The following is a 25,330-nucleotide window of genomic DNA, read 5'->3' as shown; positions in this document are numbered from 1 at the left end:
GGTCTCAGGATGTTGATGTTTTGTAATATAGCTTGCCTCATCATCACTTTAGTTCTACTTAAGGGCAGGTAAGCCCAAACCATCTTACAGCCCTCTCTTGCCCCCCGTGCTCATTAACATAATCTTTTGCTTCTTCTTCTTCTTCCCCCCGCCGCCGCCGCCACCACCACCACCACCAGGAGCACCCGTAGCACTGCCCGACGGGCCATCAGCCTCGACAATCCCCATGGCCTCCATCTGAAAAGTCATATCCGCCGCCCCCAACGTCTCCAAGACCGCATCATCCTTCAACCACCCATCATCCACCCTCGGCCTAGGAACCGCCGCCGACACAGGCTCACCAGCAACAGCACGAGTCCCCCACACCGTCCTGCTCCCGGACGGGCTCGTGCTAATCTCCCCCAGCGTGCCAAACCCATTCCTCTGATTCGGCGGTGACGTCCCCGAAGTAGCTGCCGTTACCCCCAACGGCAAGAAATCATCCATATTCACCGGCGACTCCTCGTCCACAAATCCCGCATTGCCAAACCTAACCGCGGTGATGTCCTCATCCAACAGGCCCAGCTGCCGCCTAGCCCCGCGCACCTGAGCGGCTTCGATCCTTTCTGCCTGGATCCGCTCGCGCTCCTCCTGTGCGGCCTTGTCGCGGTTCCGCTTCCTCCGGCGCTCGATATCTTCTGCAAAAGTGGCGAGGTCCTCCGAGGGGACAATATCCGTCCAGTCGCACTCCAAAAAGCTAATCAGGCACCCGTGGGGGAGATGGCCCAGGTACTTTGCTCTTTTCCTAAGCGCGTCGTCGACGACGTGCCCTGTAGAAATGTGCTCCACCCGAGGTAGCAACGTCGACGGAAACGACGAGAAAGAACCATACTTTGTCTTGAGAATCCGGATATCAAGCGGCGACAAGTAGAGGTGTGGTGGTGATGTATAGAAGTAAAATCCTTGATCCTGAGGCTTCTGCTCCGGCGCAACCACCACCAGCTCAGGGGCCTTGGATGACATAGTCCGCGACTGCGACTCCCCAAGCCCAATCATCTTTCCCTTTGCATTGTTTATCGCCCTGACGGCCTTTTGCGTCCATTCTGTGTCTTCCTGATACAAGAGCTCGTCCTCCTTCTCCTGCTTGAGCAGCTCTTCGATTTCTCGGTCAAACTGCTCCGCCATGTAACCGCCCGTACCCCTCATGATTCTCGCATAATCCAGCACGTTGGCCGCCCAGTGCCAGGGGATATCCTCGCCAGACTCGAGCACCTCTGCGCCGCTCTCTCGAGGGAGCGCAAGCGTGCTTTTGGGGTTCCGAGCCATCAGGCGCAAAATCACATCGTCTCCGGGGCGAGGCAGAGGGCTTTCCTGCCCGGCGTAGAACCTCACCGGCCGCACATCAGATAATTGGATGCTGTCCTCGCAGATTGGGCATTTCCTCCACTTGGGCTGCTTCTTTTCTGTTCCATCACCCACGGTCGTGTTCATGAAGCGCATCAAGCAAGGCAGGCAAAAGATGTGCCCGCACTTTGCCATGCGCGGCGCGACTGGCTCAGACAAGCAGATGGGGCACGAAGTCTGTTGCGATTCAGTAGATGCAATGACTTGAAGTACGTCGGTCCACTCGATGTGCTGGTCGGCGTCGGCGGCTTGGACGGTGTAGTCGCCCTCGGGGGTCACAACAAAGCGGTAGTTCGCATGGATGTACCGGGCCTTGTCCACGGCGTGATATCCCGAGCCTACGCCCCACGCAGGGTTTCTCCGGTAGGATCGGGAGTAAGGCGCGTGCGAACCCTCATATGGTCGTGGTGGAAGCGCATAATTCATTAGATGTGTGATGGAGGTTTGGCCGCGGCGGCTGGAGGTATTACGAAGGGCTCTAATCTCAGCCATGGCGTCCTCATCGTCCATATGAGAGTCGCCAAACGAGGGGCCAGCCCTTCTCTGGTTTCTATGCTGTTTTCTTGCCCCTTGGCTCTTCCGAGGCTGTCCCGGAGCGTGTAAGGGACTCTGTGTCTGTCGTCGGCTTGTATCAAAGCTCGCCGATGGGGGGGCCTGGGGAGGCGTGGGGGAGTGGTTCGCTGGTGCCGCCGGCGGAGGCTTGCTTGGGGCTGATGACGTCGAGTTCATGTTTGATGTCGTGGCCGGAGCAACCGGCTGCTGCTCGTCGGGTGGTTTGGCTAAGGCTTGCTCTGAAGCAAACCGAAGCTCATCGGGACTTGGAGGCGAAATGTCAGTTGCCATTGCTGGCAGAGGAGAGTGGCATGAGGGTGAGTGGGCCCTGTGCATACTTGAAAAGGTAGATGGGAGTAGTCAAATTGTCGGCTGGTGTCAATGCGTCGGCCTCGCAAAACGTCGATCGAGTGGAGGGCGGCGGGCAAGAGTCAAGAAAACCGATGTGGCGGTTTGTAAATTCGGCATCAACCGAACGGAGACACCGGCTTGATGGCCACAACCTGAATCCCTATGAATTTTTAATAACAGGTGAGTTCGGGGCCCAAGGTCGGACCCCATGAGTTTTTGACAGGGGAAAAGAGCAGCAAGAGTCGCGGGGCAAATGCGCTGATGGTCGGTCGGAGCTTTGGGCGGGCGGGAGCAACCAAAGGTGGCGCCGATTCCAGAATCACGCCTCTGGCCAGCTGCTGACTCACCGGCGAGTTTCTTGGATACCGAGCCAGTCTTGCGATGCAGCAGGATAGGTCCGTAGTTTCTCCTCTACATGCAATCGTGTCCGAGGTCTAGGCTTTCTTATATGATCGCAGTCTCCGAGTATCCAGTGCTCTTGGTCTTGTTTCGCACGTCCAGCACATAACACTGACAACCTTAACCCTTGATCCTAGAACTCGCTTACACGACATGTTGTCCCTATATCTAACTGAGAAACACAGAAATTCATTCAGAAAGATTCATTTGCTGACCAGAGAAGACTCTTCCAATCCGTGTGGCCCAGGAGTTGGTCCAGACACTTTTAAACTCTCAAGGAAGACAGCTCCAGAATGCCCTGAAAAGGATGAAACAGACGCCATACAATACCCTGAAGAGTGGGCAACAGCAGGGTAAGGTAAATCTCATTGAGATACGAAAGCCGCCCTTTCCTCCCCTCCACCTCTCACAAAAGCTGCCAGGCTCCCTGTGCCTCCTTACATAACACAGATTGGCTGCAAACAAGAGCTCATCATGAAGTCATGGACTGGAGGAGCTCCCCGCCCAGCCAAGCTCCGAACCTATCTGAATCACGCGTCTCATATATTCACCTCAATTAGAAACAGGATACAAAATGCCAACATGACATCAGAGAGGGGGACCGAATGACATCACCTTTGTTTTTCCACAGTTCAAGAAGATGCCAAAGAAGATTAAATAGGAATTGTGCTCTCTTTTAAACCCAATTCCTATCTGCAATCATCTCCAGCTCTGTAACCAAACTCCTCTGCAAAGTCCAAATAAACCAAATCATTAATCATGTCCCCCAACAAAGCACCAAGCGCCGGCACCAAGGCACGTCCCTTCCCCTCTCTTCCCCCAAACACAACCACCCCCCTAACAACACCCCCAAGGTCACCCTCGGCTCCTCAGCCCCCATAACCCAAGAATCAGCCGGCCCCGTCAACCCCTCCTCCCTAGCCGCCGAATCCCGCCGCCACGGCGGCGCCTTCTCCGAAAACCCCACCTCCTCCGGCTCCTCCCCCGGCCAGCCAGCCTCCCAATCCGAGTACGAATCCTCCCTCTCCGGCACCACCGGCCGCCCCTCTAACAATTCCGCCTCCTTGGAATCAGCCCAAATGTTCAAATCGTCCCAGTCGGAGCGCGGACAAAAGGGGATGCCCTCCAAGTCGACCAAGACGGAGTCGTCAAAGACTGTGAGCAATCCCGAGGGGCAGGGGGCCAAGGCACCGACTTATGTCGAGAATTTGATTCATACCGGTACCGAGAGGGGCGGGAAGCCGCACGGGAAGAATCTGACAGAGGGTGGGTTTGAAGGGAGCGGGACGGTGGAGGGCCCGTTGCCTGAGCCCGGGAGTGAGGATGACCCGGGACGCTCGGCGTTTAGGAAGCTGGCTGGGACGAGCGCGGCTGGGAGCGGGGTGGCGAAGGGATGGAAGGAGTCGGATGGGAAGAAGGGGTTTTCGCAGTTGGGGAGTGAGGAGAGTGCTTAGATGTGAGGTTGGGGTTGGGGTGGTTGGTCTGTGATTGGATTTGGGTCAGGAAAAGTTAGCCTTAATAGTTGTCAGTGTTAGTTCTGTCTTTCACCAACCTTTTAAAATGGCTTGTTGTTACTCCTTGACTTGTCAGTGACAGCTTGTTTCATCTGATCTTACCTTAAAGTTGCTCCAATGGCTCGACTCAGGTGGAACGGACAAACTCCATCACCAGGGCGAACCTGTCTTTCAATCCCCAACTGCAAGAATCAATGTCAATGAACAGCTCATCATCCATCCGATGATGAAACATCGCTCAGCAAACAAGAACAAAATCTTCGACCGACATAACAACCCAAGTTCATTACTATCTTCAAAGCCATTAACGCTAACACCACACACAAAAAATTAAGCATTACTTGAATCCAGGAAGAAAAATGGGAGCCTGACCCTCAAAGAGGCGGTCAAAGCCAAAGCTGAAAATCGCAAATAAATGCCAGTCTCAACTTTTGCGTAATCCAAGCCAGATGATTATCCAAAAGAAGCTCGGATCACAGATTCCACTTTTCCAAAGAAGGCTTTCCTCAAAAAGAACCACACAACACCCGGCAAATAGCTTGCCAAACTTTCCCTCTCGCTTAGAGCACGACAGCAACAACACCGGCGACGGCGGCGAGGACACCGCCAGCGTTCAGGGCGAGATACGCAGCGCTGTTGGTGTTGGTGGCTGGGGAGCTGGTGGAGGTGGAGGTGCCGGACTCGTCGTCAGTGTTGCTCGCGTCATCCTCAACCTGGTTCTGATTTGGGGTCTGGGTCGGGGTGACGTTGTTGGTTTTGGAGGCGGAAGGGGCAGCGGTGGCCTTGGAAGGGAACTGGGAGGCGTGGCCGCAGAAGATGTCCTTTTGGCCGACGTCAGAGTCTGATACGGAGAGTCAGTATGAATACAGAGATTACGCGTTCGAGGCAAGGTGGGCGGGTTGAGAACTTACGGAGACGAGAGTCGTTGGGGCAGTTGTTGTAGCAGCTGTACGCGCGCAAGGAGGTTAGATACTGTCTAGAATATCACGAAGATGGCGGGTGACACAGCGAAACTTACGTGAGGATAGCTTGCCAGGCGGCGCATGAGCAGTCGTAGTCACTGTGGCCGCAGGCGGCGAGCTTCGCCTTCTCGGAGCCGAGGCAGGCCTCGACTATGTAGTCGGCACCACAGACGCTGGTGGTCTGGGCCATGGCGGCCGAGACGAGGACGGCGACGGGCAGGAAGAAGGACTTCATTTTGGCGATTGATTATGGTGGATTACGATGGAGAATCGAGCGCGTCGCGAAGAGGAATGGCGGTCGGACGGGATGAGATTTTTTTTTTATGTAGTTTTGAACGAGAGGGTGGTATCATACAACTCTGGAAGGCTGGGATTATACCAGGATGAGATGGTGAATGAACGACTGACTGGGCGGGAATCCGGAGTAACTAATGGATACGGTCTGGGGAACGGAGTCAAATACTTGCGATGAACGGGGGAGCGGCACCAGAGCAACCGAAAAAAACAAGCGAGTGTGTGAGGAGGTTGTGGGAATCAGGAGTGGAATCACAGGCGGCGATGTGGGCGATGCGATGCTCCCAGAAGGAGCATGGGGGGGATGGCACGGCGCTAGTCTCTTTAATTATAAGCCGACATGGGGAGCTGGGGTCGCCACATCGATGTTGTTCCCGCCATCCAGGCCTTTCAACTGCCAGTGCTCACAGCAGGTGCGGTCGTTGTGGTCGGCCGGCTGGAATGCGTTCTGCTGCAGGTTGCTGCTGTGGGTTGTCGCCAAAAGGAAATATCAAAATGTTGACTGAGCAAGTGGTCGTGCTGTGGTGTTCACGCTTCGGGAAGTGCAGGTGGTTGGATCGCGTCGGGCCCGGCCGGCCGTGCATTTTGATCTAAACCAATCGGCAACGAGCTCGACACTCGTGTTATCAGGGGGTTTGACAGGGGGGTCAGAATCATCATCTCCTGATTGGCCAATCTCCCCGGCAGGTGGCCTCGGCCTTGCAGGGGGGGTTCCAAGTACGTCTGTCATCACTCGTAAAACCCAATTCAACCGATCGCCCAAGGCTAGAACCATCACCGCCAAAGAGAAGCTGCAGCGCCAGCTTCTCTGCCAAGCTTATAAGCCGCATCTGCCATCATATCTCTCTTTGAAACGGTTTGCTTGATGTTTCTGGATATCAGATGCTACCGTCACACAAACATAAACATCTTTGTGTTCGCCGAGTCTGTGTATCGAGCTACCAGGCCCACCTGGCCTTGTTTGTGTCGGATGTACCACAGCATGGCTGAGAAACACCAACGGTTCCAGCTCTGACTTTCCTCTCGATCGACAATGCACAGAATATCTGGCAAGACCGGTGATCTGCTGCATGTCATGAACGTGTGCTCGAAGTCTGACACTGATTTGCTCTCAGACAATGTCAACCCGCAACAGTCTCACTCCAATGACAAAACGAAACATACGGAAAAGTCTAGATACAAGGCTTATACTGGATCCGAAATCCTCAAGAGAGCTTTCAGAATATACGGAGTAGTTCCCACCTCTATTAAGATACTGGCGAAAGCCATGCAACCTCCTCTCCCACCACTGCATATCTCCCCAACCCATCTCAGCTCCTCACATCTCCGTCTTCAAACTCACGATAACACAACCAAACCGTCTTGCACCTTTCGTCAGGCTCAACATCCATCAAATGATACCCTGGCCGATAAAACTCTCCACCTTTATACTTCCAAGGCCCAAACCAATCCCATCCGTAACTACGGCTGCCAATCCGGTGCATTCTGAACCCCCGCCAGCCGTAAACCAGATTCTGGGTATGTATCGGGATTATCTACGATCTCAATCGCCCTGAACTCTATCGGGTGTTGGTGAGGCGCAGGCGGAGAGGTGTTGTGGATTGGTCGCCAGTTGATCTCTACATTCGAGATGCGGGCTGGGAGTTTGTGGTGAGGTGGTAAGGGGAGGTGTTCGCGGCCAAGATAATGATAGACAGTGGGACCAGCTTTCTTGTTGGGGAGTTTGACACTTTTTGGAGGAGGGGGACGTGCGGTCGAATTCGGTCCAGCTTGAGGCTGTGGATGAAGATGGTTTCCGTGTGGACTCTGGTTTACTGTGGCTTGATGTGTATGTTGCCGAGACATTTGGTACTGGGTTTGCTCCCACTGGCTTTCTCTTTGAAATTGTCGACATATTTGGATGTTTCAGAGACGTTGATACCGGCTTTCTCTTTGGAATTGTCGACGTACTTGAAGAGTGCACAAGTGTTGATGCTTGCGTGGTTGGGGTGCCAGGCCTGGTTGTCTGTTGATCGTGAGCCGAGCGTTGGTGTTGCTGGGTGTGGCTATGAGCAGGAGTGACAGTTCTGCTTGAATGGCCATTTGAGTTTTTGGCGATGTGTTCGGGAATATAGGTTTTGTTATCTTCTTTCCTTGAGGGGATATGGGTACCCTGCCTGTTGTAGCCTGGCCCATGGCCTGTGTTGCTAACCGGCTGGGTCTTGTCCTTGCCAGTAAACTTGGACAACCAGCCTCTTTTTCTTTTCTTATCCGTTTTCTTCGAGCTATCGGCAGTGCGGTGTGTCTGCTCCTAGACACCATAAAAAGCAGGGGATAGTTGTCTCGTATTTCCCAACAACAAGGGAAAGCCGGGAAGGGAAGCTGAGTATTGATATCCTCACAGGCGTGGCGAAGATCAGATATGGTTGCTGATCTGAACCTAATGTTCATGTGAGCCATATGAGCAGTGACCTGAAAACACCGTGTTTCGAATGTGTGAATGTGGTTCAACCACGTGAGCTCCTTGACATCAGCTATGCTGTGTACTGTGACCAGATATCAGGCTGGAGATATATAAGATGGTACCTGTAAATCTTAAATATCTTCCGTTCGAGCTTAGCAATTTATTCCTATCAACATGTATGATGGACTACATGCCACGTTATTGCCCTAGGCTCCTAAATGACTGTCGGGTGATGTTAGATGTCTTGGTCAATATCATAAGCCCTACTGTGAGGCCACCATGAAGGACAGTCGTGGTGTGCTAGGGGTGAGTAGTGAAAATCATAAGGCGCCTCATTAAGAGTTTCCATACGTAGCCGACGAAGACCCAGAAGTGGAAGGTAGAGGTTTGCGTTTAGGAGGCCCATCTTTGCGTGCAGTAGGCATGTTTCTGGGTTTATTCAATGTAAATTCGCGTTCAGGTGGTATTTGAGTACCTGGAATAGGCCCTAGATATCATGCTGGGTGGGTGCGGCTGGCGTATTTTGAGAACCTCTCCGACGGGCATATGCTTGTATTCAAGACTATTCACCGTCTCGGGAAAAACACCTGAAGATGTTCGAAGCTGCCATGCCAGTACATAATTCTCCACCACTTGCAACCCCAACAATCCCCTGTATTCCTTCGAGGTCGCTCGTATATCTAGTTAGGAGGAAGAGACTTCTCTCTTGGCAGGAGATAAGTAGGGACTTTCCGAACTCTACGATCTGTTCATCTGGCTTCCAGTATGTCCAATCTTTTGGGTCGTATCTAGCTTCCAACGCAGGCATTAGAGCTGGAGACAAATTTGAACTGTTGAAAATTGACCTTTCGTGCCTGACCGCCGAACCGTACCTCTTGATAGGATCCGCCAATGTTTCATCGCGAGCTAAGCGGTTCAAATGTGAATTCATGGCATTGAAATCTCGGTTGTTGTCCGTCAAAGGATGACTTTGTGGTGGGATTTGGTTGCCGGGAGGTGTCACAGTTATAGTTGGCGGCGATGTTGACCCCGTTGGCTTCCTTGGCACTGGTTGACCCAGCACAGGCACATCGTTGTATGGATTTCTTTGTCTCTCCTAACCCTTCTGGTAAATCTACCCTGTTGATGGCAAGTGTCCGCTGGTTGGAGAGCTCGGAACGGACGGGGAACTTTGAGCATAGGGAGAAACGGGTGAGACATCGAAGTCGAGGGGCGAGTATGAAGTACTAACAAGGGAAACAGTCAGGGGTGATGGCTGATGATGACGAGCAGATCTCGGATAGGGGTTGGAGCTGTGAGGACGAGGTCAATGCTGTTGAGCATATCCCGGGTACGGGGAAGCAGTTCTGCTGTAGTTGCTGGCAGTGCTGCGTGTGTTGTTTGACTCTCTTGAGGCTTGGCGAGACGCCTGCTTAGCTGTCTTCCTAGAGATGCCAGACGATATAGAAGGTGTCCGAATGGTGACTACGCCTGCGAGGAGGGGTTTGCGGGATCAACTGTGTGCTTGACTGATTGTAGAAATCGTCAATCATTGTCCACTCTCTTGACCGCGGTGGATGCTTGTCATTTATAATGCCAGTGGAGAGCATGACTCTGTGAGCCCGCTTTTGAATATTATCCCATTTCTCGGACAAAATTATGATGAGGTAAAGGAACAATTACGTTTTTATGCTCAGCTGCTCCCTGAAAGGCAGCAACTGTCGTGCACAGGGTTTGATTTCTCCAGAGAGGAGGGAAAGCACGAGGGAGAAGCATATCTTATAGTCGTCAAAGGCCGGCATCATGTATTGCCCCCCAAAAGGTTGTCAGCCATGTGAACGACCTCCCGGCACACCCTGTTTCGAGCGGTAAAGTGGTCCTACTACATGAGGCGATTTGGTGTCAGCTGTGCTGTTGTTAATCACCAGAAATGAGGCTGGAAATACATGAGATGATGTCTCTTTGAGTTTGAGCATCTTCCCTCCGTACCTGTGTTATCGGGTATTCATGTGGTATGCATCGACTCCTTTGAGGCTCTGGTCAACACCAAAGCCATGCAGCCATGGAGCTCTTCATCTTAGAGCAGGACACCCTTGGGAGCCACGTTCTAGACAAATAAATGACAACATAAAGTACCGTAAATTAACAAAGGCTTTGATGCTGAAGTACGCCTTAGAAAATAGTCAAGTCGCTTTTAAGGACACCAAATAGGCGTCGAAAAATATTTAATATGCCTGAAAGAGTCATCAACAGGTCTATTCTACTTAAAAAGGTGTAAGCTGATAATTGTTACCGGTTTTACCAACCAGCAATATCAGTTATTCTATCGGGGCGTGGAGGTTTGACCGGGCTGTTTAGCAAGTCACAATTGTTAAACGTGATTGAGGTGTAATTGCATCACATTCTATTCTTGACCTAGGCAATCTCTGTAAAAGATATCTACGAACGTGCTCGATATCCCAGATATACAATTTTTGCCAGCAGGTACCGGACTGTCAGCCTCTAACCGCGATTATGAAACTTCAAACAGACCCCCAATGACTTCAAATTCCATCCATTTTTGCCTGTTCTGTGCGAGAAATTAAAAAGCACAAGCGTATCAGTAACAAGCCCACAACACTAATACCTACCCTTCAACGGTAGTAACCTGACTAATTTGAGCTTACCGAGTCCATATAGGTAGCTTTGATAATACCCATTATCACCAACCCGATACGGCACCCGATACACAGCCAGCCCATACACCGGAGACCTAAATTATCTCGTCTCCTGCGTTTCAACCCTGAGTCTTAACATCCATTTGACTCTACAACCTCACCTGGGTATATGCGTTGAACGTACCCCAACACCTCTTCCACAGGCATTTCCCTCAGTTTTCCCAGCTTTGCCATTGCGCTGACTTGTTAAGCGCAAAACCAGCTGCCAGCCACATAGCTGTTTCGTCATCCTCCACCACTCTGAAGAAAACCCGGCCGTGTATACCCTCCAGATAGTGGATATACCTCGCTAGAAAATTGCCTTTCTCGTTGCTGTAAAAACAGATAGATGTTTCGATTTTGATCTTTGGCTGTGCTGGCTTGGCCTTTGGCATCGGTGGAGGGACTGGTTTCATTCGTATAATCTTTGGCTGTGCTGGGCTGACGTTTGAGACTGGGGGCGGGACTGGTTTCCTTCTTGGTATCGCCTTTTGTGGATGGCCTTTGGTGCTTGACGCAGGAGTTTGGGGGAGTTCGTGTGGGCTTGGGTTCGCGACGCATGTTGTCTGCGTTGAGATTGTATCCACACTGCCAACGCTTGATCTCCGCTGGCTTAGGGGCGAGCCATATCTCCCGTCCGGGGTTTCTGAGACATAATTCGTCGCTGATTTCTTCAACCACCAATTCCAATGATTCCGATGCCCTCTTCACTCATCCCGAGGAGGGGGACTACATGGCGTGCTCTGGGGTGTGCTAGTTGTGGTGCCGTGCCTGGTGTTGATGTCCCCCATCTTAGGCTCGTGGATGCTTGTCTTCTCAGCGACGTTATTCTTGATGAAGCATGGTTTGGTTGCGGTGCTTGCAGGAACCGCTGTGTAAGCCCCGCCCGGGAGGGTCGGCCGTGAGAATGGTAGTCAGAAAGGGGACTCAGCGAAAAGGGTGGACGGAAATTTTCTGTCGATGCTGAAAACAGCTAGACAGCGGACTCAGCGGAAAGGGGATGTTGTAGCTAGTTGATGGTGAGTGAAAAGCAGACAAAGGGGTCGGGCTGTATGGTGGCGAATGGTAATAAGGATACTGCGGTCCAATGGGATATAAGAGCACAGCTTGGTGATAGAAGCATGGTGCAGCAGTCAGAGGGTACATGTCGAGCTGTGATTGATAACCATGGGCGGGACGCGGATGGAAAGCGTAAGTGCGAAATCGCGAAGAAAGGCGGTCGTCGTAAGAATAGAATTGGGTATATTGAGATGGGTGATGAGAAGGGGTATATCCGTGGGACCAGTGCTCCCGGTACTCAACCTTGACGAGTACACATGGCCCGCTGGTATTTGCTGGTCGAGTTGACTTGTCATTCCACTGGTAGGAAAAGCCGAGAACTGAAGGGTATTTATAATAGCCAAACACTCAGTGTCGGCCTCATTGTCCGCGTTCGCAGAGTCTGCCAGCCATACGAACGGTCACTCGTGACATGGTGTTAGGTAGCGCAACAATGATGACCTGACATCAGGAAGGTCATTTGGCGACGTCTTTCAGATGTGAGAATATGTAATAGTATTGTTCCATCCGTAGCTCTCATTCAAGTCATCTCAAAACAGGAACAAGAGCGTTACTTACACAGATGCATGCTCGCTCCCTGTCCCTATGGAACCCCTGAGCGCCTAAAATTGCACAACCATAGCCATCCATCCATCACTCATACATTGTGGGAAACCGCCACCTCGTGAAAAGAACCTCGATTAACCCATCCTCTTGTCCACTTCAACCAAGGCAGGATTTTCGTTACCAACATCGGGGTTGAGATAGTTGGCATCTTCGGCGGCCTCGTACTCGGCAATGAGATCTGTGACGACCTCTCGAGCCTCATCGAACTCGCTGAGGTTGTCAGCAAAGGGAGCCGTCTTTTTGTAGCCCTCCAAGAAGGCATTGCGTTTTCTCATGCCATCATATTGACGGTAAATTCTTTTGAAAAGCTGTGATAATGTTAGATACGGAGATATCTGTTTCAACCTATGGGGAATACCTACAGTTGCGATACTCGTGTGATTGGCCAACATTAGACCGCTGACACGGTGTGCCATGGGGATGTATGGGCTTCTCTTGGTCAGAGCCACTTGAATACTGGCGGGACCCCATGGAATGAAAGTGGCAAGACGACGTTCACGGATACGCAGCAAACTCTTGTGGACGTCTGTCGGGTCAACTTCTCCTTGAATGACATTCAAGATGGAAATGTAGCAACTCTTTTTGCCGGGCACGGTCGATACCATGCGGTTCTTGGGCTGCAAGAGACGACGCATGACGTCCAGAACGGTGGTCTTGCGGACTGTCTTGGCCTGCTCGACTTGATCACCGGTGAAGGGTGTGTAAGAAGTCATGAGGAAGTGGCAACGTGGGGTCGGGATGAGAGATGCGAGGATGCTGACAAGGTCATTGTGCATGTAACCTGGGTAGCGGAGGGTGGTGGTGCTGGCCGACATGACGGTCGATACCAGCTGGTTTGTTTGTTGGAAGGAGGGCTCTTGCATGTGAAGTCTGTCTGCTGCGATGTGGGAGAGAGCTCCGTTGTCGAGGACAACCACTGAATCGGCATTTTGGGTGAGGCGTCTCATGGTGAGCATGCTGTTGTATGGGTGTACCACCACGTCGCCAGAGTTTGTCGTGTCGGGAAATACGGAGTATGTCTGGATGATCTTCTTGGGGAATCTGTCATTTAACCTTTCAAGTAGGAAGGAACCCAAGCCTGAGCCTGTGCCTCCGGCGATCGAATGCAGCATCATGAAGCCCTCGAGAGAATCACTGCCGTCAGCTTCCCGGTCGATCATCTCCATGATCTCCTCGTGCACTAACTCTCCCGTCTGGTACCCATCGCCCCAGTTGTTTCCGGCCCCTACACCATTCTTGCCCACGTAAAAGTTCTCAGGGTTGTATATGTTTCTGTATGGGCCTGTTTGGATGCCGTGGATAACTCGTGGCTCCAGATCGATTAGGATAGCTCTTGGGATGTACCGGGTATCGTCACTCTGATAATAAAAGACATCTTTTCGATCGCCGCCCTCGGTTGCAAAGTCCTCGAGGTTGCCGTCCTGACTGATGCCGTGCTCCTGGCATAGCTGCTGCCAAAACTGACTGCCAACTGTGTTAGATGGACTGTTAGTCTGGGGACGACATGAACAGGATATGGCATAAAGAATGGAAATACTGACTGCTGTTGCCGCACTGGCCTGCCTGAATGGTGATTATTTCTCTTGGCATGGTGGTGGCATCGGCAGGATAATGTTTAATGGCAAGATACAACGATGATGTCGATTTCTGGAGCTCCGACGCGTTTGAAGCCGTTTGAGACGCGAATTTGAGACCCCGCCTCTTGGATGTCGTGGAGGGGTACCCTTGCTAGCGCACACTGGCCCAGCTCCGAGGTTGTCAGCCGCAGCTTCGGTACCTCTTTGTTTCTTCAGCGACATCTTCAAGCAAAGGTGCTACGTATGTCAATTTCATGTCCCTATTTCTTCACGGCTTTGGTGACATTATATTGTTTTCCATGACTATGACTAGATACACCAGAGATACCTTGTATCTCCGTAGGACCTATGATCTAACTGACCTCAGCAAGTGGGAGCTGCCATCTGAACTGGAAAATGCTGCAGCTGCATGAATACCTTACCCGGCCGTAATTGGGCCAATTTTGCATGCCAGGCCATCCCAACCAGCACTTGAGTTCCAGGCTGTCGAGATTTGGATGATGTCGCTGGAAATGATGAAACATGGGCAGCCCAGAGGCGTGGGGCCCGATGGAAGGGGTCAGTAAATTGTAGGTTATTTCCCGCTGTTACACCCCTGTCGATGCACCCAACGTCAGGTGCCATCACGTCCATCCCGCGGCTGCGGGAATGCGATGTTCCTGGTGAAGAAGTGAAGGTGTTGGCTGGAAACTTGAAAGTTTGGTTGCATCCCCATCTTTACCTTATTCTATTGAAAACTGCACATCGATCGCAGCCTGCTTCCTGGAGTCCTACCGTCCTCCTGTTACTAGCCAGCCAACACTAGTGTAGGAGTAGGCCATTTTAGTTGCTTTCTTGGTTTCTAGCTTCCAGGTTCCTTGAATCGGGAAACGTTGAACCTTCCACTCCAGTTCCACAACCTGCATCAAGACGCATGCCACTGACGCGCACCACGCGCCGCTGTACCGACACACCATCTCTAATCTAGCGAAGAAGTCATCCCCTACGCCCACGTTCCCCTCGACAATCCGTGCCGCGCGAATCCGAGACGTTGCGAACAACCCGCCAACCCATGCTTCGCTATTGAAGGCCCCATCATCTTCACGAACCGCCGGCTTGTCTTCTTGCCACAGAAAAGACTACAACTTGAAAAAGAAGCATGACGGATACCCCCCGGCTTGAGCCTTCGGGCACGCCTCGAAAGGAAGCAAAGACGACCCTCTCCTCCGGCACGCTCGACGAATTGCCCACCATCCCCCAAGCCAAACTCCTCCACACTCACTCATCACCATTGCTGTCCGATCATGTCGATTTTGCTACCCGCCCGGCGACGAGACCGAATTCCCTACGTGGGCAGAGCATTGCCGAGAACGAGCCTACAGATTACTTGAATGGGGGGGTTGCCCATGACCGACAATCTCCCCCTGCGGCTGGCTATGGCAATGGGCCCATACCGTCCGCTCTCAATATTGAGAACCCCCCTAAATCCGCTGCCTCAGGCCCATCCGACCTACTGGACACATCCGAGTTCACTTTGCCGAATTCAAACCGAAGAAGCGTACAATTCACCCAGGATGACTTCCCGCCAGACCAAATAACAGCACACTCGAGGCAGGGTTCTTGGGACACCCGCGAAGCCTTTGGAAAGCTCCGTGGCTCGGGTTTCATTGCCATACTCAAGGACTTGAAAGGCCCTGGCGGATCGCATACCCCGAGGACACCTGGTGCCGGTCCTTCGGAACTCCCATCCACCGCAAGTTCGCCAACAGCACTCCGTAATCCACCAAGAATACCTCGCGCGGCAGACGAAGGTAGTGATGTTGATGCAGATGCCGAGGAAACTGCCGATGAGACGGTTGGCGGAGCTGCGAAGGGTAAACAACGAAAGAAGAGACGGATCCGGAGACCCAGAATGGACTCATATTCGACGCCCAACACGCCTCAAGTTGGTGTGGGAAACCAGGATACTGCCGCCGCTGGGTACGGGAGGTTTGGAGGGCTTTTGCGACGTGCAACGTTGGGAGGCGTAGACGACCATGGCGTTGTATCCGAGGGTGAAGGTCGTGACCGCCTGACTAATGCACGGGCCCCCAGAAGAGTTACGCCATGGTCTTCAAGAGGTGGTCATGATGACGGGGAAGAAGCCGAAAGCCCAGGAGGTTCGAGGGTTGGCCATCATTTCAGAAGATTTTCGGCCCTCGGCGGTGGCGGTGGTGGTGTCAGTGATGGGGATGCCATCAGCCCCAGAAGGCCCTTTTTCGGAACCGAACGAGCCAGTACGTTCAGTGCACAAAAATGGAAACAAGTTAAAGGTGCCTTGAAGCTGCTGCGCAAAAAGCCAGACGAGCAGTTTGACTTTGCCAAATCCGCAGAGCTCATGGCCGAACTGCGGGCGGTTACCCCCGCTGTCTTGATGCTGGCAAGCATGATACAGCGGGACGAGCATGGTAACAAGAGGATCCCCGTGCTGCTCGAGCAGTTGAGGCTTAAAGTCAAGAGTAGTACGCCAAGCCAAGAGAAGGACAGTGAGAGACATTGGCTCTTTGAAATCGAGCTCGAGTACGGCAGTGGTCCAAGTCAGATGAAGTGGACCATCCACCGCACCATCAAGGACATTCTCAACCTTCATTGGAAGTATAAGTTGACGCTAGGGAACGAGAAGTTGCCTTCCATTCATCAAGGGGCGAGACCAAAACAGCCCAGCTTTCCTTTGTCTGCCTTTCCCTACCTTCGTGGAGTGAGAGGCTTGGATGAGTCTGACGAGGAGGATGCTCCGAACAGCCAGCTTACGCCCAACCCGCTTGTTAATAACAACGATAGGGCTGAAGAGACGGCCGGGGAGCTAACAGCAGGCGAAGCTACTGTTCAGGAAGGGACCGATATCGACACCCCGATTCGGAAAAAGCGCTCACGCATGTCGTACCTGGGTGCTCGACGAAAGACCTCAGCGCTCGGATCCATGGCCGATCTTGGTGCCAGTGCTTTGGACCCCAGTGTGGCTAAGAGACGCTACGTTGAGCGGCAACAGAGGACGCTGGAAAAGTATCTTCAAGACATGATTCGCTGGCTCATGTTCCGCGCGGATAGCAACCGTCTCTGCCGCTTCCTCGAACTCTCTGCCCTTGGTGTGCGCCTTGCTGCAGAAGGCAGCTATCACGGGAAAGAATGCTACCTGCACATTCAGTCCTCCAAGGGACTCGACTTTCGACGGGTTTTGACGCCAGGAAAGGTGATTGCTAGACACAGTCGGAAATGGTTCCTTGTGCGTCAAAGTTATATCGTCTGCGTTGAGTCCCCGGAGAACATGAATATCTACGACGTCTACCTCGTTGATCCCAAGTTCAAGCTCATATCGAAGAATACCAAGGGTAAGGAGCTTGCCGGCAAGGACAAGGACAGAGAGGATGATGTTGAAAATCTCGATTTGACGGCTCCCCGCCCTGTGGCCAAGCACCATACTCTCAAGATCCTTACCTCGGAGCGGAAGGTCAAGTTGTTCTCCCCGAATCAGCACCTCATTCAGCAATTTGAGGAGTCCATCGTGGAGATGCTGAAGAACACGCCATGGCACCTGCACAATCGGTTTGGCAGCTTTGCCCCTGTTCGCACTGGGGCCTATGCCCAGTGGCTTGTGGACGGCCGAGACTATATGTGGAATGTCTCGCGTGCCATCAGCATGGCAAAGGATGTCATCTACATTCACGACTGGTGGCTGAGTCCCGAGTTGTACATGAGACGTCCCGCTTGTATCAGCCAAAAGTGGCGACTTGATCGTCTGCTGCAGCGAAAGGCTGCCGAAGGTGTCAAGGTCTTTGTGATTGTCTACCGCAATGTGGAAGCCGCTATCCCTATTGATTCCGAGTATACTAAATTTTCCTTGCTTAACTTGCACCCGAACATTTTTGTCCAGCGCTCGCCACATCAGTTTAAAAAGAACCAGTTCTTCTTTGCTCATCACGAAAAGATCGTTATTGTCGATCATGATATCGCCTTTGTCGGTGGCATCGATCTCTGCTTTGGTCGTTGGGATTGCCCGCAACATCCTGTGGTGGACGACAAACCTACTGGTTTCGAGCCTCAAGAGGGACAGCCCAGGGATGCCGAGCACGTTCAACTCTTCCCCGGAAAGGACTATTCTAACCCCCGTGTTCGCGACTTCTTCCGCCTCAACGAGCCTTACGAGGAGATGTATGATCGCTCCAGAATCCCACGCATGCCATGGCACGATATTGCCATGCAGGTAGTAGGCCAGCCAGCTCGCGATCTCACTCGTCACTTTGTTCAGAGGTGGAACTACGTCCGTCGCGGACGCAAGCCCACCAGACCTACGCCATTTCTGCTGCCTCCGCCGGATTGCAAACCAGAGGAGCTTGAGGCAGTTGGCTTGAATGGCACTTGTGAGGTGCAAATCCTTCGCTCGGCATCCACCTGGTCTCTAGGCATTGAAGACACCGAACAAAGTATCCACTTGGCTTATATCAAGATGATCGAAGACTCGGACCATTTCGTGTATATGGAGAATCAGTTCTTCATCACCAGCACCGAGACCCTCAATAGCAAGATGGTCAACGGTATCGGCGATGCCCTGGTTCGCCGCATCATTCGTGCTCACGAAAATGACGAGGACTGGCGAGCGGTTATCCTGATTCCCCTGATGCCTGGCTTCCAGAACGAGGTGAACGAACAAGATGGCACCAGCGTTCGTCTCATTCTGCAGTGCCAATACCGCAGTATCTGTCGTGGAGAGCACTCGATTTTTGGGCGCCTCAAGGGTGCCGGCATTGACCCTGAGGACTACATTCAGTTCTTTTGTCTCCGTCAGTGGGGCAAGATGTCCAACGGCATGCTCACAACCGAGATGTTGTATATCCATGCCAAGTGCATCATCGTTGACGACCGGGTGGCTTTGATCGGATCGGCCAACATCAATGAGCGCTCCATGTTGGGCAACCGCGATTCCGAGGCTGCCGCCATCGTCCGCGATACCGACATGATTTGGTCCACGATGGCCGGACGCCCTTATCAGGTCGGGAGATTCGCCCACACGCTGCGTCTTCGGTTGATGAGAGAGCATTTGGGCTTGGATGTTGACGAGATTTTGGAGGAGGAGAGACAGGCCGATCTCGACCAAGCAGAGGCTTTCGAGGCCGAGATGGATCGCATCTACAGCGACGAGTCCGATGGACTGTCTCCTGTGGTCGAGAGCTCAAGACGCCGTAGTTCAGCTCGCCCAGAGCCGCTCAATATCCCATTATCTCGGAAGAACGCCAGTGATCACCAGGATACAGATCCGGAGAAGCCGGTGGGCAGAGGCCGGTCTTCCTCCAGGGTCTCCAAGGGCAAGGGCTCTGCTGACGGTCTACGAATTGACATTCCACAGGCTGACAAGCACAAGGTGGAAGTGGAAGGTCTCGGTGCTGATCATTGGAAGGCCGCTCAGGAGGAGGGTCTTCGTCAGGGGCGTGATTCTGTTATTGTCAATGATAGAGAAGTGTTGGTTCATGATGTTTTGTCTGGCGGAAGGGGAACGATTGACAGTCCCAAGCAAGCTCATCAGCTCCGGCGCCCCTCGGCCGTCACCTCTCGTGACGAAGGAGGTATTGACAACGACGGTATTCCTCCCATGCCACCATTTGACAGGCGGACCACGGAGCAACTTGGACTGCCACGGGCAAACCAGTTGCCAACACTGCCCATGGTGGACGACACCGACATTGGCGGCCCGCCCGTTCACACTGACGCTGGCGGAAGGTTGAGCTTCGGGCCCGCCCACACCCTTCCTATTGATATCAAGCTGGCCGATGTCCACAAGGATTGTATGCGCGATCCTCTCAACCCAGCCTTCTACGATGAAGTCTGGTCGAGAGTGGCTGAGAACAACACCAGGATTTACCGACGCGTGTTCCGCTGCATGCCAGACTCGGAAGCAACCAACTGGGCTGAGTACAAGGAGTTCGACGCTTACAACCAACGCTTCAAAGATAGCATGGACTTTCACCGCTCCGACGAAGAGAGCGAGAAGCCTCCCATGAGCCACGCGGCAGCCCAGGCTGGAGGCGGTGGAGCTGGTATCGGCGCGCCCGGTCCTGCTACTGCCAGTCACGCGGCGGCTGAGAAACTGGCAAGTCCCTTGGGCAATGCTGTCAGGAACGCTCTCAGTCACAACGAGCCAAACAAGGATGCCGTTCTTGATGAAAAGCGCGGCATGCAAGAAAATGACTATGGGCAAGACAACTCGTGGGGTGATATGAACCCCGACCCAGAGAAGTCTGTCGACCCCTTGGACACGGGTAATCATCCGACCAATTCAAGTCACGATCACTTGCCCCAGACGGAGAAGCTTGATGTTGTCAAACCAAGGGAGCGGAGGGCTACCTTTTCCAACCAGGAGAAGCCCCCCAAGACGGGCGACAGCACTGCGTCAGCTGCCAATACCGATGCCAACGGCAATAGTGTGAAGCCAGTTGGGTCTCAACGACGCCCCAGGCGGCGGACTACCACCAGGGGTAGCCGGAAGGGCTTCAGTCCGACTGATGATTTGCTCAACCGCGCCGATGCTGAGGAGCTGCTTAACATGACGCAAGGTGCTTTGGTGCAGTTCCCGTATGATTGGCTTGTGGTGGAGGAGACGAATGGCAACTGGCTGTTCCAGGTGGACCAGGTGGCTCCGTTGGCTATCTAGTAAGTTGGATTATGTTGCCTCTTATCCCATTACTTTGACTAACCATTTTTTTCTAGTAACTGAGTGTTTATATTGCTGAAAGAGCTGGTCTGTTGGAGTCCGGCGTTAGAAGGGATCATAAGGAGGTGTTTATGATGGTGAAGATTCCCCCTGGAGGAGTGTGGCATCATTGCGTTGGCGTTGGGGGGTGAGGCAAGCGCCTGGTGGAGCATGTATACGGGTTTGTGCATTGGGGCATTCTTTCTTGATTCTTATTACCTTTTTTTTAAAAAACTTCTTTTACTGTTTCTTTTCTTATTCTGTTTTTTTGGGTGTTGCCAAACCCAATTTTGATAGCCAACTTTTTTAATGTACAAGATCTTTTCTTCTGCTGAAGCTGGTCTTCTCTCCATTCCCAATTGTTCTACTCGTACAAGATATACAGATTCAACCCGTCACACATATGGTACACTCTTACACCCGTTCACTAACCCAGATAGCCCCTCTACACCCCGCTCTGATGACTCCGGTCAGGAGCCAGTGCGGCTCCGCCTTTTGCGCGTCATGCTCGACCGCATGGTCCAAATGCTCCAGTTCCTCGTCCCGTATCCTCCTCAGCGTGCTGATCAACTCGGTGAATTCCTCGCCGACATCATACCCCTCCGCCTCCCACTCACTGACCATCTTGAGGAGCTCCCGAATCTGCGTGTTGTAATGGCCCCCGATTTCAGTTTCGACGGCTTCGGTGCAGGCCATGGCGGCTTCTTTGCCCATGACGGCGGTAGACCAGCCTAGTCCGGTCGCGAGGACGGACCAGAGGGGGTAGAGGGCTGTTGGGCGGACGCGGTGTTTGGCGATGAGTGAGTTGAAGACGCGGAGGTGGTCGGCTTCTTGGTCGTACATGTGCTTCATCAGGGGGCGGAGGTGGGGCTCGCAGGCGAGGATGGGGGGCGTTTGGGCTGTGTAGATGAGGGTGGCGGCTAGCTCGCCGGCTTGGTTGACGCGGAGGAAGGAGGAGAGCATTTCCCGCTGAGATTCTGTCAGGGGTTTGAGGTTTTTGGGTGGTAGGGGTGGTGATGGTGATGGTGATGGTGGGGAGGGTGTGGTTGAGACATGGCGGGGGAATTGGGAGGTGAGTAAGGGGGTTTTGGTTGAGGTGAGTTGGCGGGCTGTTCGGAGAAGGCGTCTGGGAGAGGCCATGGTGAAGTGTGGTGTTTGTTGCTTGTGAACCTCGACGACTGGGCCAAGGGGAAGCTTCGATGAAAGTGGTGGACTGATGATGCTTTGGGACCCACTGTTGCCAAGCCTTTCCCGGCTGCGGCTCGAGCGATCCCTGCCATTTGCCTGCCAAGCCGACGGGCCAATTGACAACTGCTGTGACTTTTGGGGGAGACTTTGGAACGTCACTCAACAGATTAAAAGTAAACCTCGAATAATTCCTGTCGCAGAAGAGCCAACTTTGCGCCCCCCGATTGTTTGCGCATTCGTTTCTGTTACTGTCACATCCTTCGGCCGTCACAAACACCACCGTGAACCATCTGGCGACTGATAACGTTCGCGTAAACTGACACTCGTTCCCGAACCGCGTCTTCCCATCGCGTCGTCAAGTCCGACCGCCAAACGATCGATAGATATATCCTCGAGAGAAAGGAATTACAATGTCTGACGCCGAGTCGCTTGATGATGAGCTCCTTGCGCTTGCCGGAGGAGATGAGTACTCCGACTCCGAAGATAATGAGCCCAGAAACAAAAGCCGTGGCGACAGGTCACGCACGACATCACCAGCCCCTGCATCTTCCAAGAAGACTGATGCGACTACCAGAGGTGTAGCTGTGAAGAGGACGCCTGCAAAGAAGACGAGAAGACGTAGTAGGAGCGATGACAAGTCGGAGGATGAAGGAGAGGCGTGAGTTGTCCCCTAGTGTGTTGTTGTGTATGGATAGCGACCTGCGACTCCAAGGGGCTTCCAAGTGGTCGCCCACGTTCGAGGGGGTTGCAAAGTCGCTTGAGGGACTCTTGCAACTCTTGCGACCTCCAAGTTCAGGTTCCAACACTGCCAGCTTACCTTCCCCTCCGTCTCCCCCTCCCTCGCCTGTTTTACCATCTACTGCTCTGCTACTTTCCCACTTTAAATTTATTTTGCAGAACCTCCTCAGGCTTCTGTTGCTCACACTTTCACTCTTCGGCTTTACTTTCTCACCACGAATCTCACCATCACCCAAGCATCGTCTACAATGGCGCTCACCAGACGAATACTAACCAGAATGGCCCCGCACAGCTCGCCTCCCGCCTCTCCAGGCTCACAAGGCTCAGCTTCCATGGACGATTCCGACTCCGACTCCGACGCCGCCCCGACCCAAGCTCGCGGTGGAGATGACGATGCCATCCAGTACCCCGTTGAGGGTCTGTTCAAGAGTCAAGAGGAGAAGGCCCGCATCATGGGCATGCGTGAGATCGAGAGAGAACAGATTCTTGCTGAACGTAGAGAGGAGAATGAGCGAATTCGACAGAATAGGATGCTGCGACAGCTCAAGGTCAACCAGGAGAAGGACAGCAAGAAGCGCAAGGCAAGCGCCGCCGACCTCGAAGATGAGCTGCGGAAGCCATCCCGTGCCCGCACCAAGGCTGGCGAGATAAGCGAGAAGATGGATACGTTGCGTCGTGCTCGCGAGGAACGCACCAGCCGCAGAGAGCAGAGAGAGCGGGACATGGATCGCCGCAAGCAACGCTCTCCTTCCTACACAGACCGAAGCCGCAGCCACGACGACCGTGATAGCGACGCGGGCGACTGGCGCAGAAGCTCTCGACAAAAGTCTAGAACGCCCGAGAAGGAGATCCTGCCTGCTGATCTTCGCGATGTTGAGCGTGTCCGTGTTGGCCGCAGCCGCTTCGCCGAGGTTTGTTTTTACCCTGGCTTCGAGCGGGCCATCACAGGGTGCTTTGTGCGCATCAATATTGGTCCTGATCAGACTACTCGCCAAGATGTCTACCGTATGGCTATCATCAAGGGTATGTGACATCGCCCACGCAAGGTATTCTGACAGTCTGACTGACCATACTCAGGGTTCAACACCGGTAGACCTTATGCGATGCCTGACAGCTCTGGGCATCAGATGGTCGTCGATTTGTATGTTAAGGTTGCCCATGGAGATGCTGTAAGAGAGTGGCCATTCATCAGCTGCTCAGACCGAAACTTCACTGAGGTATGTATTTTCCTGATTATGTTTGCGGTTCGAGAGTGTTAACCGTCAATTCAGAGCGAGTGGAATCGCTACAAGCAAGTGTGCCTGCAGGCGGGCATCTCAGTACCCACTAAGACCCAGCTGGTCAACAAGATTAGCGACATTAACGGCCTCGTCCGTCACAAGTGGACTGAGCAGGAGATTGCCGAGAAGCTCAAGCGTCAAAACAGCCTCATGCAGAAGTTCAGCAGCACTGAGCGTGACAACCTCACCCGCCAGCTCGAGGCCGCCCGTGCTCGCGGTGATGAAGACGCTGTTGACAGCCTCCAGAAGAAGCTCGAGGACCTCAGCACGCCGAAGCTAGCATTTAGAACGTCGCTCACTTCCGCTGACAAGAAGAGGCCCGAGGGCAAGGGTTTGACCCAGCAGGAGAAGCTTGCTCTTTTGAACGCCGAGAACCGTCGCCGCAATGCCGAGGAGGTGCGCAAGGCCCAGATCAAGGAGAGGTCCCGTACCATCATCCCCAAGAAGAACGTCGCCGCGGAGGATAAGACTAGCCAGGAGGGTGATTCTCAAAAGGAGAGCGGCAGCAACACACCTGCTGCCAATGGTAACAGCAACGGGGGCCTCTTGCCTCACATTGCCAAGTTGCAGGAGCAGCAGCGGGCTACGGCCAAGAACGGGTTGCCGCTGGTGCATGCGCCGTTGATGGATGATGATATCATTGGGGCGCTGGATCTCGGTATCGATATTGAGATTGACTAAGGGGGTTTCACTTGGGGAGTTGTAGGATATCTGATGTGGGATGGAAGAGTGGAGTTACTTGCGTTGTGTTTCTCCTTCTTTAGGGTTGCTCGAGTTTCTGAGCGGCTATGCATTGCTGTTTTGGCGATTAGGGAATGATCAAGGAGTAGCATATGGAGCAATGAGTGTGCAAATTTGAGGCAACGGGCCTAAAGCAAAGGAGTGCTAAGAAGAAAAGGGGGGGGTAAGATAGGCCTTGGGCATGTAGCGGACAAATCATGCAAGTGTATAGATAATACTGTGTCTGTCCATGTGAGGTAGATATATGAATCAGTTCAATGCCACAACTGGGGAGCCACATCCAAAGGTATATATCCCTAGTACTTTGATGAACAGGCGTGTCAGTTCACATCCTGCATCTCAGTTAAGTTGTGTTTCCACTTTGCCTCTTGTGTGTGCTATGAGTGTACCGTATCATTATTGTTGAGATGCAAGAAGTGAGCTTTCTTTCTTCCAACCCATTCTCGTCAATGATGCAAATCTGAGACTCGAATTTGTCACCCAGTTGAGCCACTTGACCTCTCGAACCACCTTGGTAAAGCGGTTTTTGCTCACCTGGCCTGAAGGCACAACCTAACACCATGGCGACTTGCAAGCATATATATCCCATGCTCCCTGCCCTTTTGTGCCTTTGGAAACTGAACGTGTCTCCTCATGGACGAACGCTCAACTATGAAGACAACATTTGGGAAACATCCTATCAAGCACACCAACATTCCCATTCTTCATTGACCTTTACGGCAGGCATATCAACCTCTACTACAACATAATTCATCTCGTCGCCCGTTTGTCACCCGAGCAACATGTATCCAAGAGTAAGAAGCCGTTCTCGCTAGTGCCTACAGAATGTTTGGTAAAGTTTCATTCTTTGTCAACCCACAAGGACACT

General features: G+C 52.8%; 7 protein-coding genes across 7 annotated transcripts; 3 read left to right on the top strand and 4 right to left on the bottom strand.

Moving 5' to 3' along the window:
* Positions 1-84: 84 nt before the first annotated feature.
* QC761_402890 (uncharacterized protein) lies at positions 85-2,226 on the bottom strand (the record flags this gene model as incomplete). The annotated part of the gene is made up of 1 exon (XM_062878567.1): positions 85-2,226. The coding sequence occupies one exon, from the start codon at positions 2,224-2,226 to the stop codon at positions 85-87; it is 2,142 nt and encodes a 713-aa protein (XP_062732060.1).
* Positions 2,227-3,444: 1,218 nt separating this feature from the next.
* Positions 3,445-4,139, top strand: QC761_402885 (uncharacterized protein; the record flags this gene model as incomplete). The annotated part of the gene is made up of 2 exons (XM_062878566.1): positions 3,445-3,480; positions 3,540-4,139. 2 exons carry the CDS (start codon positions 3,445-3,447, stop codon positions 4,137-4,139), a joined length of 636 nt encoding a protein of 211 aa, XP_062732059.1.
* A 317-nt stretch (positions 4,140-4,456) lies between these two features.
* On the bottom strand, positions 4,457-5,993 carry QC761_402880 (uncharacterized protein). Its single transcript, XM_062878565.1, has 3 exons — positions 5,218-5,993; positions 5,111-5,145; positions 4,457-5,040 (listed from the first exon to the last, which is right to left on the bottom strand). Exons 1-3 carry the CDS (start codon positions 5,394-5,396, stop codon positions 4,760-4,762), a joined length of 495 nt encoding a protein of 164 aa, XP_062732058.1. The 5' UTR covers positions 5,397-5,993; the 3' UTR covers positions 4,457-4,759.
* A 4,266-nt stretch (positions 5,994-10,259) lies between these two features.
* Positions 10,260-13,956, bottom strand: TUB4 (gamma-tubulin). Its single transcript, XM_062878564.1, has 3 exons — positions 13,780-13,956; positions 12,601-13,709; positions 10,260-12,546 (listed from the first exon to the last, which is right to left on the bottom strand). The coding sequence occupies exons 1-3, from the start codon at positions 13,826-13,828 to the stop codon at positions 12,313-12,315; spliced, it is 1,392 nt and encodes a 463-aa protein (XP_062732057.1). The 5' UTR covers positions 13,829-13,956; the 3' UTR covers positions 10,260-12,312.
* Positions 13,957-14,465: 509 nt separating this feature from the next.
* Positions 14,466-20,539, top strand: SPO14 (Phospholipase D1; the record flags this gene model as incomplete). The annotated part of the gene is made up of 2 exons (XM_062878563.1): positions 14,466-20,475; positions 20,533-20,539. The coding sequence occupies exons 1-2, from the start codon at positions 14,954-14,956 to the stop codon at positions 20,537-20,539; spliced, it is 5,529 nt and encodes a 1,842-aa protein (XP_062732056.1). The 5' UTR covers positions 14,466-14,953.
* Positions 20,540-20,929: 390 nt separating this feature from the next.
* COQ7 (ubiquinone biosynthesis monooxygenase Coq7) lies at positions 20,930-21,655 on the bottom strand (the record flags this gene model as incomplete). The annotated part of the gene is made up of 1 exon (XM_062878562.1): positions 20,930-21,655. The coding sequence occupies one exon, from the start codon at positions 21,653-21,655 to the stop codon at positions 20,930-20,932; it is 726 nt and encodes a 241-aa protein (XP_062732055.1).
* A 458-nt stretch (positions 21,656-22,113) lies between these two features.
* Positions 22,114-24,777, top strand: RTF1 (RNA polymerase-associated protein rtf1; the record flags this gene model as incomplete). The annotated part of the gene is made up of 4 exons (XM_062878561.1): positions 22,114-22,361; positions 22,734-23,464; positions 23,519-23,658; positions 23,713-24,777. The coding sequence occupies 4 exons, from the start codon at positions 22,114-22,116 to the stop codon at positions 24,400-24,402; spliced, it is 1,809 nt and encodes a 602-aa protein (XP_062732054.1). The 3' UTR covers positions 24,403-24,777.
* Positions 24,778-25,330: the final 553 nt, after the last annotated feature.

This window comes from Podospora bellae-mahoneyi, chromosome 4, assembly GCF_035222275.1.
Source record: "Podospora bellae-mahoneyi strain CBS 112042 chromosome 4, whole genome shotgun sequence".
NCBI lineage: Eukaryota > Fungi > Ascomycota > Sordariomycetes > Sordariales > Podosporaceae > Podospora > Podospora bellae-mahoneyi.
Note: the sequence above shows the minus strand (reverse complement) of the source record. Positions and strands in the feature narration are given on the sequence as shown.

Bases quoted from the DNA above. Each gene is read 5' to 3' on its own strand.
- QC761_402880 (XM_062878565.1), bottom strand. From the start codon at position 5,396: ATGAAGTCCTTCTTCCTGCCCGTCGCCGTCCTCGTCTCGGCCGCCATG. The intron at 5,146-5,217 runs GTAAGTTTCGCT...GCGCGCGTACAG, and splicing joins GCCTGGCAAGCTATCCTCAC to CTGCTACAACAACTGCCCCA. The intron at 5,041-5,110 runs GTAAGTTCTCAA...TCTCCGTATCAG, and splicing joins CCCCAACGACTCTCGTCTCC to ACTCTGACGTCGGCCAAAAG.
- TUB4 (XM_062878564.1), bottom strand. From the start codon at position 13,828: ATGCCAAGAGAAATAATCACCATTCAGGCAGGCCAGTGCGGCAACAGC. The intron at 13,710-13,779 runs GTCAGTATTTCC...CATCTAACACAG, and splicing joins AGGCCAGTGCGGCAACAGCA to TTGGCAGTCAGTTTTGGCAG. The intron at 12,547-12,600 runs GTAGGTATTCCC...ACATTATCACAG, and splicing joins ATCACACGAGTATCGCAACT to CTTTTCAAAAGAATTTACCG.